Source organism: Podarcis raffonei, chromosome 10 (genome assembly GCF_027172205.1).
Source record: "Podarcis raffonei isolate rPodRaf1 chromosome 10, rPodRaf1.pri, whole genome shotgun sequence".
Lineage (NCBI taxonomy): Eukaryota > Metazoa > Chordata > Lepidosauria > Squamata > Lacertidae > Podarcis > Podarcis raffonei.
The window spans coordinates 73,101,978-73,119,990 of record NC_070611.1 but is presented as its reverse complement, the minus strand read 5'-3'; the positions used below and the strand labels follow the sequence as shown (position 1 = coordinate 73,119,990).

Sequence of the window (18,013 nt, the reverse complement as noted above, 5' to 3'; positions counted from 1 at the left end):
TTTTTCACCCTCCAAAATTTTGTTACAAACTTCTTTTAGTGGCTGAATTAACCAATCCTTCAAAGATCTATAATATTTTGAGGTTAAACCATCCGGCCCTGGAGATTTACCCAACTGCATATTCTGAATGGCACCTTCTACCTCCTGTTCTGTAATTTTATGGGGTTCAGCATTATCTTGTTTTCCTGAGAGATTTTTTGTAATCCATTTGTTTTTAAAAATTGGTCTATGTCAAACTCTTTCTGTGGCCCATGTGTATATAACTGTTTATATACAGTTATATACAGTTATATACAGTTATAAACTAAAATACCTCTGGAAGCATTTTCTAATCTCCACTGGATTCTGAATGTTCTTTCCTTCCACTTTCAAATTAGTGATAGTATTGAGCTTTTGTCTTTTTTTATTTGCCAAGCTAACAATTTTCCACATTTATTAGCTGATTCAAATGTCTTTTGTCTCATTTGTTTAATTTTCCATTCAATTTCCTGGTTCATCATCTTCATATATTGCACTTGATATAACTTTATATCTCTCAGAATCTCTTGTGACTTTGGTTTCGCTCTTAGTTTCTTCTCACCCTCTTTTATTTTTTCCAAAATTTTATCTTTTTTTTCATTTTGGGCTCTCTTCTTTATTGTATTCTGTTGGATCAGAAACCCCCTCATAACTGCTTTACTTGCGTCCCAGATTATTCTTTTTTCAATACTAGTATTCAAATTTATCTCAAAATAGTCTCTCAAGGTTTTTTGGGCCTTCTTAACAACCTCTTGATCTCTAAATAAGGTGTCATTCATCCTCCATCTGAAGGAACCGATTGGTGTTAGTTTCATCTCCATTTTCACGGCATTATGGTCGGAGCAAGTTTTTGGGCAAATTTCCACTTTTCGAGTCTTAGGTGCCAGTCCTCTAGTTATCCATATTTGGTCAATTCTAGTCCCTGTCATTTTGGCTTCAGAGAAGAATGTTCCCTCTCTTCCTAAGGGGTTCTTAATTCTCCAAATATCAATCAAGTCCATATTGTCAGTCAGTTCAAAAAAGGTTTTTGGTAGTCTGCCATCTTTAGTTACAATCTGTCTCTGCGACTTGTCCATATTTGTAGATACCACTCCATTCATATCTCCCATCATAATAATGTTGTAATCCATGTAGTCCAACAATGTCTCATGCAATTTCTTAAAAAAATTCAGATTTCCCCTCATTTGGTGCATAAACTCCTACGATTAAAATTTTTTCTCCTTGTGATTGAATTTCGATTGCCACAAATCTTCCTTGATCATCTTTAAAAACAAATTTCAGTGATAGGCTCTCTTTGGCATAAATTACAACTCCTCTCTTTTTGACCTTATCCAATGAAATAAACTCTTGACCCAATCTTTTATTAATCAATACTTTCCTGTGTAGCCTTATCACATGTGTTTCCTGTAAACAAATTAAGTCCAACTGTTCCTTTTTCAATAAATGAAAAACTTTCCTCCTCTTCTCTGGGGAGTTAAATCCATGAATGTTCCAACTTAGCAATTGTAGAGACATTGTGTAATTATTCTACTTTCCTCCAACTGCTCCCAGTAATTCCTCTTGTTCTGACGGTGGTATCACTTTTGCTGGTTTGTCCAATCCCAAAGATGGTGGTGCTATGTCTAATACTCCTGGTTTTAAGGCTCTTAACTCTTCTAAAGCTTCTTTCTGCAGGTCTTCTTCGTGGTCTCTTAGAAATTTTCCCTTGTCTTCCACTGATCTTATTTTAAATTTTTTCCCTTTAAATGTAAAGGATAGGCCCTGGGGGAATTCCCACCTAAAAACAATTCTGTTTCTTCTCAGCAGGGCCACCAAGTCTCCGTAGTTAGTTCTAAGATCCAGTAAATATTTCGGAATATCCTTAAAAATCTCCACTCTTGAATCGTTTATTTCCAAACTTTTCTGGTAGTGCAGACTCAGTATTTTATCTCTCTCTTCTTTCGTTCGGAGGGTGACCAAACAGTCTCTCACCCTGTTCTTTCTCCCTCCTCTTCCAAGTCTGAAAGCACTCACTATCTTGAAGTCTTGATTAGCATCCAGATTCCAAAATTTTGCAAATTCCTGCTCAAGGTAGTCACATAGGTTATCTTTTTCAAATTCCAGTACTGCCCTGATCCTCAAATTAGTCTGTTTCTCCCTCAGTTCAATCATAGACAGAAGCGACTGATGGTCCCTGAGCTGTTTGCACATCGGTTTTATTTCTTCCTCTACTGCCGCTGCTTTTTCTTTTGCTTCCTCAGCTGTCTTTCGATTAAAGGCAGATTCTTGCAACAATTTTTCAATAGATTCTGTATTGGAATTCACCTTCTGTCCCAAGCTATTAATGCTAACAGTATTCTGGTCAATTTTAGTTGTTTGTTCAGTAACTTGTTTACTTGGGCTTTCCAATTTTTCATAAATTTTGCTTAGTACCAAAGTGAATCCCTTTTCTGAGGCCATTCCTTTTAACCCAGCTTGTGCAGTATCTTCCCCCTGTGTCACAGGAGGGCCAGGAACAGATGGTCTACGCTGCTGGGATGCTGCACTAGGCTGCTGCACTCTAACCTTGCCGGATCTTGTTGTTTTTTCATTCATCACACTTTGTCTATGAGTCAAGGTCAATCCCACGGTAAAAGCTTGCAATGGAAATTCCCCAGAGTTAAAAGTTAAGAGTGGAAAAATCCCCCAGCTGGGTGTATAGTTTCAATGTTCCTCTAGGGGGACACTGTAGCAGTCATTAATGTTACAATAAAATGTCTTTTCCAACTTTCCAAAGTCCCCCTCAGCAAAGCAGGCAACAGTTTCAAATCCAGAGAAGACCTTTAACAAATATCTCCTTTGCAGAGTTAACCATTAAAAAGTTACATTGTCCATAAGTAGTGCAACTCTCAGTGCAACAATTCTAACGATCCTTGCAGTCTATTCCCAGGAATTAGGTGGTGGTCTCTATTCCCTTTTCCTTTCTTTTGCAGGCAAAAAAGTCACTTTCCCCTCCTCCCCCCCTCTCCTGCAACCTGGGGAGGGAGTTCTTTTACTTTGATGTTCAGATTTGGAGCTTTGAAGCACCGCTCTCCAGGTCTTAGCTCAGAGAGTCTTTGCTTTGATCTGTATACAGAAAGGAAGGCGGACTTCCTGTTTACACCTTCCCGCTTCAGTGCCAAATCAATCCCTTTTTTCTCCTTTTAGTCCCAGATCTTAAGCTTCACCTACTCGCGGGTAGTTGTTTAGCAGCCGAATTGTCACAGGAAAAAGGTCAGCGCTCTCCGGCAACAGCTGTGCGGCTTCACCCCACGGAAAGAGCAATTGACTCTCAGCACCGCGCCAGACACCCCGTTTCGCTCCGGAGCCCGTAACCGGGCTCCTTTGCAGATTGGGGGGGGGGCGCTGAAGGTGCCCACCGAGTCCCATGGTCACAGGCTTCTCCTGCCTGTGATTTTCGAAAGGGTCTCTGCTTCGGAGGGTTGGCAACCATTCTGGACCCGGGTGGATGAGGAAGTGGGTACAATTTGGTTGCAACTTGTTTCTACATCCGGCATTTTCTGGTCTGGACTTTCCCCGGGACATGGTGACAAGAAAGATTTGGGTGGTTTTTAGAAGTTCTTAGATGCCACGATGGCTCTGATCTGCCCCCATGCTTCAGAAAACCACTTTCTGAAAGCAACTGGACTCTGATCTGGCTTGCGGGTTTCCCAGAGCAGGCATCTGCTTCGCCGCTATGAGAACAGGATACTGGACTAGACACCTGCTCCACCAGGACTGGATCTACACTAATCTGTAAAAACGTTATTTCATATAACATTATCTAACTCTCAACACAGTTCTCCATTGCCTAAGGTTCGCTGCTCTGCAGCACCCTCTGGTGCCACATTTTAATAACGCCTTTTTTGTTTTTTGTTAAAGAATTTATTCCTTTTCAATAACAATCTTCCAATTAATGTCAAATCAAATCAATCCAAATTACAATAATAACTACACCAATTATATATTCCAATTATTTTAAAAAAATTATTTTGACTTCCCATGTTCCAGATGTCTAGAGATAATCGTCCTCATTCATGTCTCTGCATTTTCGGTATTTTTCAAATTCAAAACTAATATTATCCATCTTTATTCTCCGTCCGATCCATGGGAATCAACATGTTTTTACGTGAGTAGAATGTGCCCTTTTATCTGAAATGCATCTCTGAGTTATTTGTCAGGCATAGGAATTCATTCTTCTTCTCCCCCAAAAAATATAATCCGGCCCCCCACAAGGTCTGAGGGACAGTGGACCGGCTCCCTGCTGAAAAGGTTTGCTGACCCCTGGTCTAATCAGCCATTGTTTCTTGGCTCACATCTTCTGTAGCAAAGTTTTCATGTTGTTAACCAGAAGAGGCATTTTTTAAAATAACGCCTTTTTAACGTTATAAACCACAAGTGTAGATCCATCCCAGGTCATTCCGATGTCCTTATAACCTTAAGTCTGCTCACACTGATATTCTCCCTTCTTGTTTTACAGAGAACATGAAAGGATGCCTGCAGTAGGTATGTATGCCGCCATGCCCATACCGGGTTCAGGAACAGACAGTGGAAGGGGGTGAGAAATCTGCTCTGTGGGTGCCCGGCCTAGACAGCCAGCTGCTCTGCCAAGGATTTCGTGTCCTGTTTTTTCAAGATTCTTCTTTCTTTGGTGATCCCTCGTAGCTGAGTAAGATTGCCTTCCACAAACACTGTTTTAACAATGAGTCTGTAAGTGACTGTGGAGGCCAATTCTGGATCCAAACATCCTTCCACAGTGGGGACATTGGTTTCCAGGCGGGAGTTGATCACGGTGTAGATTTGCCAAGCGTGCCTTTCTCTTAGTATGTTTCTCCCTTGTGTCCTGAGTTCGAGTGTCTTCAAAGCCCACGACACCTTTGGTCAAGGCTGTTCTCCAACTGGAGCGCTCGCAGGCCAGTGATTCCCAGTTGTCAGTGTTTATACTACATTTTTTAAAGATTTGCCTTGAGACAGTTTTTAAATCTCTTTTGTTGACCACCAGCATTACGCTTTCCATTTTTAAGTTTGGAATGGAGTAGTTGCTTTGGAAGACGATAACCAAGCATGCGCACAACATGAAGTTGATGTTGAAGAATCATTGCTTCAAGCCCAGCGAACCTCATAAGGAGCTGGGCCATATTGTGGTGGTGCTTAACATCGCATCAATGCATAAAAATGTTCTGGATTCATGCTGGAAACTTCCTGATACATGGCTGCTTTCAGATGTCTTCTAAAAGCCAGGAAGTTCTTTATTTCCTTGACATCTGATGGGAGGACATTGCACAGGGCGGGTGCCACCACTGAGAAGGCCCTCTGCCTGGTTCACGGTAACCTCATTTCTCGCAGGGAGGGAACTGCCAGAAGGCCCTCGGAGCTGGACCTCAGCGTCCGGGATGGACGATGGGGGTGAAGACGCTCCTTCAAGGATACTTGGCTGAGGCCATTTAGGGCTTTCAAGGTCAGCTCCATGTATAAGAAATAGAAGAAAGGAGGACTCTCAAAGGAGGCGTATACACAAGGAGCCAGCAGTTGCAGCAGGAAAGTCAGGCTGGCAAAAGCTCAGAATGAGCTCAGGCTTGCAAGAGAGGTGGAAAATAATAAAAGGTTTCCTCAGCTATGTCTGATGGAAGAGGAAGAACAAGCAAGTGGTAGGTGTTCAACTTGGAGAAAACGGAGAAATGGTATTGGGTGACAGAGAGAAGGCTTGACTACTCAACTGCTTGTAATTCTGGTGTGTGTTGCTGGCCTCTTCTAACACAGACATTATTTTGCAGATAAGAAAGCAAAGAAAGGAGGGGCAGAAGCAAAAAAAGGTGGGAAAAAAGGCGAAGAAGGAGAAGGAGAAGGAGAAGAGGTAGAAGAGGAAGTAGAAGGAGAGGAGAAAGAATTAACTGAAGAAGAAAAAGATCAACGTGGTCTGTATCCTGCGCACCTACCGTATTTTTCGCCCTATAAGGTGCCCATAGGACGCACCTAGTTTTCAGGGGGGGGGAATCAAGGAAAAAATATGATTCCCCCCCCCCCCGCAGCTCTGGGAGCAGCAGACAGACTGTACACATCCTGTGCGCTACTCCAAGACCTTCTCCCTGCTTTTGCGGGAGGTGGCGGAATTTCCCCACCTCCCGCGAAAGCCCATAGAAGCCGAGCGCGACTCCTGCGGGCTTTTTGACCAGGAGGGAGAAGGGACTGAAACGGCCAGTCAGTCCCTTGTCCCTCCTCGGGGAAAAGCCCCCAAGAGCGGTGCGCTCTTTAAAGGGTGTGCTGCTCCTGCGGGCTTTTCGACCCAGCTTGTGGGGCTGGCGATGGGGGGCCTGTTGATTCAAGCCAATAAAAACCAAAAGTCAGAGGAATTGGCCACCCTCCAGGTGCCCGGCTTGAATCCTTGTTGACCTCCTGTCTGCGACTCCCGGCAAGATCAAGGCGAGGTCTTACTCGGCGATTCTTCCCAACGTGAAGAAGAACACACCACTCCTCCCCCCTCCCATTGCCAGGGAGGGGAAAGAGACAGACAGAAATATATTTACATGCCTTTATTCCTGTCTTTCCAGCAGTACAGAGAAAACATGTCTGTATACTCTCATCACCAACTGCAGAGAGAGAATTACTCCACCCATGTACTTCCAGTACAGGGTCATGTGCCACTCTGAGCTAACATCCGGTGCTCAGTGCACTTAATAGACCGTCCCTGGTTCCCACGGTACAGTCCCATAACATCAACATCCTGTTTTGCATCCCAGCCATCTGGAGCTCGCTTCTGCATTGCTCCTTTTTCGTAACAGGGCCCACCGCCAGCCTCAAAGCGGGGTCGGGGAGCAGCGCGAAGGCGTTGCGCGCCTTCCCGCTGCCCCCCCCCGATCCTCTGGGGCTGGCGATGGGGGGAAGCGCTGCTTTCCCCCACCCACAGCCTCAAAGAGCAGACTCTCCTGGCTTCAGCGAAAGCAACGTGAAGCCTCCGGAGCGCAGGCTTCAGAGGCTTCGCGTTGCTATCGCTGAAGCCAAGGAGCCTGCATTCGCCCCATAGGACACACACACATTTCCCCTATAAGGCAAAAAATACGGTAATCAAAGAATCTTAGAGTTGCATTTTTCCAAGCAGTTGCCTTGAATGGAATCTATTTCGTACGTTACACAAGATGCACGTTCTCACATACATCTCAAAATCCAGAAAGCACGCCTTTCAAAGGCTACAACAGTAATAATATAATAATAATAATTTATTATTTATACCCTGCCCATCTCATTGGGTCCATTACCTTCAGCAGCTGAGGGCCTCATCAAACCTAAATGCGGCCCTGGAAGCTGGCTGTCTCTTCCTCATTTACACGGTCTGCCGCGGGATATTTCGTTTATTTATTGCATTTATGCCCCCAAAGAGCTCAAGGGGTTGTCCATCATCATCATCATCATCATCATCATCATCATCATCATCATCATTTATACCCCGCTCATCTGCCTGGGTTTCCCTAGCCACTCTGGGCAGCTCCCAACAGAATTAAAAACACGATAAAACATCAAACCTTAAAAACTTCCCTAAACAGGGCTGCCTTCAGATGTCTTATAAAAGTCAGGCACAGTGGTACCTCTGGTTACGTACTTAATTCGTTCTAGAGGTCCGTTCTTAACCTGAAACTGTTCTTAACCTGAAGCACCACTTTAGCTAATGGGGCCTCCTGCTGCCGCTGTGCCGCCACCACATGATTTCTGTTCTTATCCTGAAGCAAAGTTCTTAACCTGAAGCACTATTTCTGGGTTAGCGGAGTCTGTAACCTGAAGCGTATGTAACCTGAAGTGTATGTAACCCGAGGTGCCACTGTAGTTGTTTTTCTCTTTGACATCTGGTGGAAGGGTGTTCCACAGGGCGGGTGCCACCACCGAGAAGGCCCTCTGCCTGGTTCCCTGTAACCTCACTTCTCGCAGGGAGGGAACCGCCAGAAGGACCTCGGAGCTGGACCTCCTCCTGCTATGTGTTTAATCTGTGCAACGACCCTGTGAGACTGAGATCAGGCCACGGCCCTTCCCAGGTCACCCAGTAAAGTTCACGGCGAAGTAGGGATTCGAACCCAAGTCCTCACCCAGCACTGTAACCACTGCTCCACACTGTCTCCAATAGCCTTGCCAAACTGATGAGAGGGGCATATTTGCTACTGCTGGCGCCGGATTAATTTCCATTCCCTCTCTTCCCTTTAGAAAAAGAGGAAGCTATCCAGAAAATTAAAAGGGGAGCAACGAATACATTCTGGCTGTGTTTGTTGATGATAATCGGCTCAAGTGTGCTGTACCATAACTGTAAGTTCACCTCTGTTCAGAATAAGTGTGTTTTACTCCAACGTAGGGCAAGGCGGGCGACACACCTTGAAGAAAAAGGCCAGAATCGTTTTAATTTCAAATGTCCTTGCTCTTCTTTTAATAATTGATTCTAGGTTGCCCAATTACTTTTCATATTTATTTTTGTAACTGCAGTCACCTCACCGATTGGCTCCAGTATCACCAGTTAAATAATATATTTAATATGGATAAAAAAATTAGGTTTCGGAAAAGAAGACTCTAAACTGCAAATTGTTCTATTAAGAACCAATAAGAAATTATTATCTAAAATTCATGACTTACTACTAGAATGGGATCTGAAAGACGAACAAGTAAAAGATGTTATGATAAAATGGGCCCAGGACATCAGCTATACAATTATTATTTTTATTTTTATATAAATTTTTATTAGTTTTTCGACATATCATTTTCAACAGTAATTAAACATACTTTCATATCTTATACCATATTTTTTTTGACTTCCATCAATCACAATCTGTTCACTAAATAAACCTTTCTTACTTCCACAGTTACATTTAACTCATAACTAATATCTCTATTCTTTCTCTACTTTGCAATGCTTCCTACATTTCTCCTTACAAAACTTCTTGTAGTCCTACTGGCGTAATTTGTTGATTACAATTGCTCTTCAAATAGTTTGTATCGGCCATACAATTCAGATGGAACAGTGGTAGAGACTTGGGAGGTTGGATATTAGATTTACCGCCTGTAATGCCATCAAGGAAAACCTAATGTTTAAAATTTCAGTAGAAAAGATACTGCAGGCATATTTATTAGGGATTTTAGGAAAAGACATCCCACAGGATAAGAAAAGATTATTCTTATATGCTACAGCCGCAGCCGGATTATTACTTGCTAGAAAATGGAAAGGGGATACTATCCCCACAAAGGAAGATTGGATCAGTAGATTATGTGAATGTATAGAATTAGCTAAACTAACGGCAGCCATAAGAAATCAGCCTTATCAGTCTAAGGAAGGAATGGCAATGTTTTGAAGAATATATGAAAAAAACACTGTTCTAAAGAAAACACATTGATATGTATAGAATAAGTGTGTAAAGAGGAACTAATTCAAGGTAAAGTTATTAATAGATATAAAAGGATCAATATAAGGACACAAGGTAAATAAGATTATGCAGTAAAGGATGTCGAGTTGTGGTGGAGGGAAGCAGCATGGGTGCAAATTATAGTTATTTATTTCCCCACAGAGGAAAATGAGCCCAAGGGTCGACATGTCGACCGGTTGGACATCCCTGGACTATGACAACAATAAGTTTTTTAAAAAGAGTAGGAATCGTCTATTGTTTATGTGCAAAAATACTGCAAACAAGTTGGTACATTGGCGGGGTTTTAAGTAAACACTTGCAACTAGCAGGAAGTTAGATAAAATTAAGGGAAATAATAATTAGGAAAGTTTTAAGTATGGAAATGCAGCAGAACTTTGTTTGCATAAGGAATCAGGAGAGAGTAGGGAAGGAAGATTCAAAGAATTTCAAAGAGAAGGTTAGTGAAAATGTATCTGCATAAATCTAGATCTGATAGAAATGTGGGCTAACTCTTGCTTTTAATTGTGAAAACGTAACTGTTAAGTTGTGGGTGAACATATCAGACGACACAGCGATTCTTCAAACAGCTCTTGTTTATTCACAGGCCAGGACAGAACTGAACTGAAGGGTTCAGTCAGCCTGCTTATATAGAGCTCCAGTACAACATAACTGTAACAATTTTCTAAAACTATCCAATCACTGAACGTCACTTTCGATCCCTTATTTGCATAACTATCTACAGTATCCCCCTGCTGGCCCAGGGTGAGAACTTCAGTATATAACAGTAACTGTGGAAAATTAACTTGCCAGTCTTGTCTGGGACGTGCCCCCTGTGTTATAGCAGCCTGTCTTTCCTGCCTTCCTCCACAACAGATGAGCAACGGGTCTTACGGCTATCGGACAACATCGACGCTGCGAAGACAATACGGGTCTTTTTCGTCAGTCACAATCAAACCCTCGATGCGTTGAACGGTAAGAGATGGCTTGCCGTGAGAATGCCTGCGTCCCGCCTACCTGCCCACCAGCCACTCTCACCAAGCCCCCAACCACTGGCCCCATCCTCTAGTCTTGTGGCTCACAGGGCCATCTTAAGTATATCCGGCACCGTGGTGCAAAGATCCCTCTGGCGTCCCCTCCCCCCCCCATTTCCCAGAGTTGCCGACCTTTTTGTTGGCATGCACCCAAGGAAACAGGGGCAACTGGCAGGCCCCCTAGCTGGCTCCAGCCCACCGGCCCGGTGTGCCGGGCGACCTCCGATCCTTGTTGTTGTTTAGTCGTTTAGTCATGTCCGCCTCTTCGTGACCCCCTGGACCAGAGCACGCCAGGCACTCCTGTCTTCCACTGCCTCCCGCAGTTTGGTCAAACTCATGCTGGTAGCTTCGAGAACACTGTCCAACCATCTTGTCTTCTGTCTTCCTCTTCTCCTTGTGCCCTCCATCTTTCCCAACATCAGGGTCTTCTCCAGGGAGTCTTCTCTTCTCATGAGGTGGCCAAAGTCTTGGAGCCTCAGCTTCAGGATCAGTCCTTCCAGTGAGCACTCAGGGCTGATTTCCTTCAGAATGGAGAGGTTGGATCTTCTTGCAGTCCACGGGACTCTCAAGAGTCTCCTCCAGCACCAGAATTCAAAAGCATCCATTCTTCGGCGATCAGCCTTCTTGATGGTCCAGCTCTCACTTCCATACATCACTACTGGGAAAACTATGGCTTTAACTATACGAAGAGGCGGAGGCTGGACACAGTGCCTCCTGGCATCAGCTCGCTGCCCTTGCCCGCCGCAGGAGCTGCCCTCCAGTCGCTGCCCGCCTCCTCCAGCCCTGCAAAGCTGCCAGCAGCACCGTAAAAAGTGTTGGGATGTTCCATTCCACCGTAAGGAACAGACATGGGACTGTTGCATGCAGCGACCCAGGCTTTAGAAGACTGAGCACGCTATTCAGCTGTGCAAACAGAAGTTGCACGAGAGGCTGTTTTTACAAGCAGGTTTTATTCAGCGTCGATCAGGACAAAAGGAAACATGTCTGATCTCCTTCGTGTCCAAAGCAAAACAGAAAGCTATACACAAACGGAAGTTCCCAGCATGCAATGCTGGTATGTGTTACAGACATGTGACACACAACAGTCCCATGTCTGTTCCTTACGGTGGAATGGAACATCCTAACACTTTTTACGGTGCTGCCAGCAGCTTTGCAGGGCTGGAGGAGGCAGGCAGCGGCTGGAGGGCGGCTCCTCTGGCGGGGGAAAAGGTGGACGCTCCGGGCGCGGCGCTGCTTCAGCGAGGAGGGCGAGGGCAGCGAGCTGATGCCAGGAGGCGCCACACCCAGCCTCTGCCTCTTCCCTGGCGCCCTTCAGAATTTGGCACCCTGGCACCCCGCACCACTTGCCTCTATGGGCAAGACGCCCCTGGTGGCTCAGTACATGGGTTGAAGTGGGGAGGGGACAGAGGGGGGTGTGCCCACTTGACATAGGATCATGTCGTTGGAAGGCACACAGGGCCGAATTTCATGTGATTCATTGCACCTGTGGGTAGCCTTTATCATGCTACTAGGGTTCTGTCTACACCAGGGGTACCCAAACGTTTTTCAAAGCAGGCCAGATTTGATGAAGTGAACATACGTGAGGGCTGACCAAGGTTGTTGACCTTTTAAGGGATTGAGCTTTTTTTTACAATTTACCCCAAAGTTGTTGAAGTTGAAGTTGTTGGGGTTTTACCCCAGGAAATAAACTGCCACAAGGCCCAGATTAAACCAACCAGCGGGCCGGATTAGGCCCCCAAAACAGACCTTGGACATGCCTGATACAGCATCAGCTTACTATCGCTGATCCATTGCCACTTGATGTACCTTTGGTTTATTTTGGTATGTATTTCTTATTGGTTGTTCATATGCAGGCCTGTCATATCATTCCCTGCATTGTATAGTGGACGCTCGGGTTGGGAACGTGATCCGTGCAGGATGCATGTTCGCAACCCACAGTGTTCGCAGCCCGCAGCGCCGAGCGGGTTGCAATTTGGCGCTTCTGCACATGCGCAAAGCGCGATTTAGTGCTTCTGTACATGCGCGACTGCCGAAACCCGGAAGTAACCCGTTCCGATACTTCCAGGTTTTGGCTGTCCACAACCTGAAAAAACGCAACCTGAAGCGTATGTAACCCGAGGTATGACCGTATTTGAATGTAATGGATTTCATTTTATGTTATCGCCAGCTGATGAAGAATTGTCAGTTCGCTAGCCCAGAAGAACTGTTCTGTCTGCTGCTGTGCTCTGAGCAACCTTTTGTGACTTTTGGCGCACCTACCATCTCACTTCTGTGTTGCTGTTCTTATAGCTCCACCGTGCTCCAGTTCACTCTAGACAGCATTTTGGATATAATATTTACTGTGGAAAGGTGTTTGGCCTCAATTTCAGTGATTCTTTATAGTGACATACCATTCTTATCATTCTGCTTATGGAATAGTTAGGTAAAGGTAAAGGTAAAGGTAAAGGGACCCCTGACCATTAGGTCCAGTCATGACCAACTCTGGAGTTGCAGCGCTCATCTCGCTTTATTGGCCGAGGGAGCCGGTGCACAGCTTCTGGGTGTGGCGTTCGTACGGAGCCCCCGGTTGTCTCACGGACTATTGACCCGTACACCACTAGTCTAAACTGTGGAACTTCTACTTCAGGCGGGGTTTTGGTCATCTCTTCTATTCTGGTTTCTTCCCCCTGGGGATTCCCATTCTCTTCTCCCGAGCTTTCATGTGGGTTTTCTTTCACTGGGTGCTTGGTCTTTTGGGTGGCATTATGTGTGAGTCCGTATTTTGCACTAATTAAATAAGAGACATTTACTCTGAACACTGTTCCTCCCGGCTTGGCTTTTCAAGACCCTGGTCCCCAAAGTATAGCTTTAGGTTTTTTCCCTCTAACCTTTCAAGCTTACTTCCTCTGACCCTGAGCCTAAGCCTCCGCCAGAACAGTCTTTTGAGATCTCTTGCTCTTATTGTTATCTCGGCCACACGACATCTGGGGTTTATCCTCAATCACACCCTCGGGCCAGGGAATCTCTTCACCGATTTACCCTTCCCCTCTCCAGGTGTATTGCTTCCCCTCACAGGCTCTTAGACTTATCGTATCCCGCCGCTGCCGCCAATTTTGTGGCGTTCGCACGGAGCCCCCGGTCATCTCACGGACTATTGACCTGTACACCACTAATCCGCTGCCACCAACCAGGTCCTCTCTAGTAAAATCACTTCAGTCTCAGTCAGCTTTTCAATTAATAAAGAAGAGTGTATTTTATTTCAGACATAAAACAAAACTATTACAGCATTCCAAACAGTGTTCCTCTTTACTTTCTTAGTCTTATGTTCCTCTCTCTATCTCTGCTACCACCCCACACTCAAGGACCAACTGCCCTAACTGTCTCTCTATTACCAACTGCCTTTCCCAACCAGCCAACCCATGAAACCCAACCAACTACCCACCCACAACTCCCAACGAACTCCTCTCAGAACTAGTTTTATAGACCCACTGACTCCACCCCCCTGGGTCCTGTCTGTGCAACCCATTTAACTATTTCCCCTCCAGCACTCTCTCATATAGGTTAACGTCACATACCTCCCCCCTTAAGAAGTTTCGATTCAGGAGGGTTAACTTCTTAAAGTTACACTTCTGATCAAACAGTTTTGTATGTGGTTTTGTTTTTTTATATATATCTATATACATACATAAACAAGTAAAGTATTGATTGTCTTTGTTCATCCTTCACTCTCTGGTTTTCGTGATAAGGCATCCTCCACAATGTTCAAGGATCCTTTCACACTTTTAGTTTTTCAGTTTCTAGATCCAGAGGTTGCAAGGCAGGTTTTTCTGACTGGCTGGGGTCATTTTCCAGCACAGGTTTCTCAGCATGCAAAGCCTCAAGCCTCGGTTTCTCTCGCTCTATTTGTAATCTCTCCTTTTCCAGTTGAAGCCTCTCATGCTCCAGGTCAATGTGTCGTAACCGCTCTTTTTCGATCTGCGGGCACTCCTTCTCCACTTGCAGGCGTTCTGCTTCGATATCCAGTCGCTGTTTCTCTAACTCCAGCTTCTGTTTTTCAAGGCTAATCATCAGATGTGAATCTTCATAGGCCAGCCTAGCTTGAGCAGAGCTTAGATTGCCAAACTCTTCCATGTGAGTGAAATCAGGAAGGTCACTTTCCTTTTTAGAATCTGGTGACACCGAGGACAGAATCTCCTCTTCTTCCTCAATAGGAAATTCAAAACTCTGTGGATCCTCCTCCTCTTCTTCCACTTTTATTTCTGTTAACGATCCACCTGCTTCTCTGAAGTCTGTAATATTCTGCCATTCAAAACCAGCTTCAGTTGGAAACCCAATTTTCTCATCAATATCTTCTTTGAGAGAATCATCCAAATCAGATGATGGAAAGTGAAAGCCAGCACCCACAAGCTTTATGTTGGTCTTAAGTCGCTTCCGTTTCTTAAGGGCCCTCCAATCGAAGTATCGCCTTTTGACTTCTGTTCCCGTCTTTTGCTCTCCTTCACCAACAGCATTAACACATTCTGCTATTTCCTCCAAGCCTTCCGCTTCATCTCATTAATGGTTGCGTAATCCACTATGGTGAGAGTGTATCTATTTCCCCGCCTGCTGGCTCTAGGCAAGGGCCCTATCCAGCCCAGCCCTAACCGTTGAAAAGGGGTTAATATGATAGGCAAGGGGCACAACTTGGCTTTTGTTTTGTCTTGCCCGGTGCCTCTTCTCTGACATATGTCACAGGCTTGACAGTATTGTTTTATTTGTTTCCCCATTCCTGGCCAATAAAAATTTTGAGCCACTCTCCGTTTTGTACATGTAATACCCATATGCGCTCCAAATGCACTGTTGTGAGCGTGCTGCAGGATTTTGCCTCGGTATTCATGTGGGATTACTGTCTTCTCACTTCGTCAACCCCCCTGCATGGTGGGTCAAGGACTTCTCGATATAAAAGGTCCCTGCTCAAACAAAACCGTTCTGGGCACTCAGAAGTTAATGGCCTCTCCGACTCGGCTGCCTCAAAGCACATTTGTAACTCAGTATCTTCCTTTTGCTTTTTGGCAAAACTTGGGGTTTGACTTTTAGTCAAAGGAAATAAAAAGGTGTTTTTTCGTTCCTCACACTGATCACCCCCTTGCTGTCCTTCAGCATTGTCTGCCTCTGCTACTGTATCCACCTCCTCAGGATTAGGTGACTGTGGGCTCCCTTTTGCTCTGGTAACTATGAAAGTACTCTGCACATGTTCTAAAATGTCCCAACCAATGAGCACAGGGGCGGGAATTTCTTCCGAAACGGCTATTTGCCTCTTCCCTGCCCAGTTTTTGAACCTGACATCTATTTTCACCACCTTTAGGATCTCTGCTTGTTTCGAAATTCCTTTTAATTTCATTACTTTTCCTGGAATTATGGCCTCATCCCTGATTATTTCCGGGTGGACTATGGTGACTTGCGATCCCGTGTCCTTTAACCCGAGATATATTTTTCCCGTCTATCCAGATACACTCTCCAGCGTTTTTTAACAAGAGATTATCTTGTTGAATCGCATAACAGTGCAGGATTTGGGCCTCTACTACCTCAGCAGGCTCGGGCCTAGTTGGCATGTCCGTTTCCTTGACAACCTGACTAGTTGGGCCCTGCTCCACAGGCTGCATACAATATGTCTGTTTCTGTGCAGTGCTATAACTAGATGCCCCTTCATGGATCACTGCCTTGCTGTGGCGAAGGGGCTTGAATAACTCGGAGAAGCTATGAACTATGCCGTGCAGGCAACCCAAGATGGACAGGTCATAGCTGAGAGTTTTGACCAAACATGATCCACCTGGAGCAGGAACCGGCAAGCCACTCCAGTATCCCTGCCAAGAAAACTCCATGGACAAAGAAAACAGGCATATAAAAGTTATGACGCTGGAAGATGAGCCCCTCAGGTCGGAAGGTGTCCAACATGCTACTGAGGAAGAGTGGAGGACAAGTGCAAGTAGATTCAGAGCTGATGAAGCGGCTGGGCCAAAGCCGAAAAGACGCTCAGCTGCAGATATGCCTGGAAGCGAAAGGAAAGTCCAATGCTGTAAAGAAAAATATTGCATAGGAACCTGGAATGTAAGAACCATGAACCTTGGTAAGTTAGATGTGGTCAAAAATGAGATGGCAAGAATAAATATTGACATCCTGGGCATCAGTGAACTAAAATGGATGGGAATGGGCGAATTCAGTTTGGATGACCATCATATCTACTACTGTGGGCAAGAATCCCGTAAAAGAAATGGAGTGGCCCTCATAGTCAACAAAAGAGTGGCAAAAGCTGTATTGGGATGCAATCTCAAAAATGATAGAATGATCTCGATACGAATCCAAGGAAGACCTTTTAACATCACAGTAATCCATGTTTATGCACCAACCACTGGTGCTGAACAAACTGAAATTGACCAATTCTATGAAGACTTACAACACCTTATAGAATTGACACCAAAGAAGGATGTTCTTCTCATTATAGGGGATTGGAATGCTAAAGTAGGGAGTCAAGAGATAAAAGGAACAACTGGCAAGTTTGGCCTTGGAGTTCAAGACGAAGCAGGGCAAAGGCTAATAGAGTTCTGCCAAGAGAACAAGCTGGTCATCACAAACACGCTTTTCCAACAACACAAGAGACGACTCTACACATGGACATCACCAGATGGGCATCATCGAAATCAGATTGATTATATTCTCTGCAGCCAAAGATGGAGAAGCTCTATACAGTCAGCAAAAACAAGACCTGGAGCTGACTGTGGCTCAGATCATCAGCTTCTTATAGCAAAATTCAAGCTTAAACTGAAGAAAGTAGGAAAAACCACTGGGCCGGTAAGATACAATCTAAGTCAAATCCCTTATGAATACACAGTGGAAGTGAGGAACAGGTTTAAGGATTTAGATTTGCTGGACAGAGTGCCTGAAGAACTATGGATGGAGGCTCGCAACATTATACAGGAGGCAGCAACGAAAGCCATCCCAATGAAAAGGAAATGCAAGAAAGCAAAGTGGCTGTCCAACGAGGCCTTACAAATAGCGGAGGAGAGAAGGCAAGCAAAATGCAAGGGAGATAGTGAAAGATACAGGAAATTGAATGCAGATTTCCAAAAAATAGCAAGGAGAGAGAAGAAGGCCTTCTTAAACGAGCAATGCAAAGAAATAGAGGAAAACAACAGAATGGGAAGAACCAGAGATCTGTTCAAGAAAATTGGAGATATGAAAGGGACATTTCGTACAAAGATTACCATAATAAAGGACAAAAGTGGTAAGGACCTAACAGAAGCAGAAGACATCAAGAAGAGGTGGCAAGTATACACAGAGGAATTATACCAGAAAGATATGGATGTCTCGTACACCCCAGGTAGTGTGGTTGCTGACCTTGAGCCAGACATCCTGGAGAGTGAAGTCAAATGGGCCTTAGAAAGCACTGCAAATAACAAGGCCAGTGGAAGTGATGGTATTCCAGCTGAACTACTTAAAATTTTAAAAGATGATGCTGTTAAGGTGCTACACTCAATATGCCAGCAAGTTTGGAAAACTCAGCAGTGGCCAGAGGATTGGAGAAGATCAGTCTACATCCCCAAAGAAGGGCAGTGCCAAAGAAGGCTCCAACTACCGCAC

At 44.8% G+C, this 18,013-nt stretch overlaps 1 protein-coding gene and 1 pseudogene across 1 annotated transcript in view; one reads left to right on the top strand and one right to left on the bottom strand.

Moving 5' to 3' along the window:
* The window catches only part of LOC128421655 (C-type lectin domain family 4 member A-like), a 44,254-nt gene that overhangs the window by 6,325 nt on the left and 19,916 nt on the right, over positions 1 to 18,013 (top strand). Inside the window, exons 2-5 of the mRNA XM_053404688.1 lie at positions 4,496 to 4,521; positions 5,790 to 5,930; positions 8,203 to 8,301; positions 10,260 to 10,358. Coding sequence (XP_053260663.1) covers positions 4,509 to 4,521; positions 5,790 to 5,930; positions 8,203 to 8,301; positions 10,260 to 10,358 — 352 coding nt within the window. The 5' untranslated portion in view covers positions 4,496 to 4,508. The remainder of the gene's footprint in view (positions 1 to 4,495; positions 4,522 to 5,789; positions 5,931 to 8,202; positions 8,302 to 10,259; positions 10,359 to 18,013) is intronic.
* On the bottom strand, positions 13,613 to 15,323 carry LOC128421654 (myb/SANT-like DNA-binding domain-containing protein 4; annotated as a pseudogene).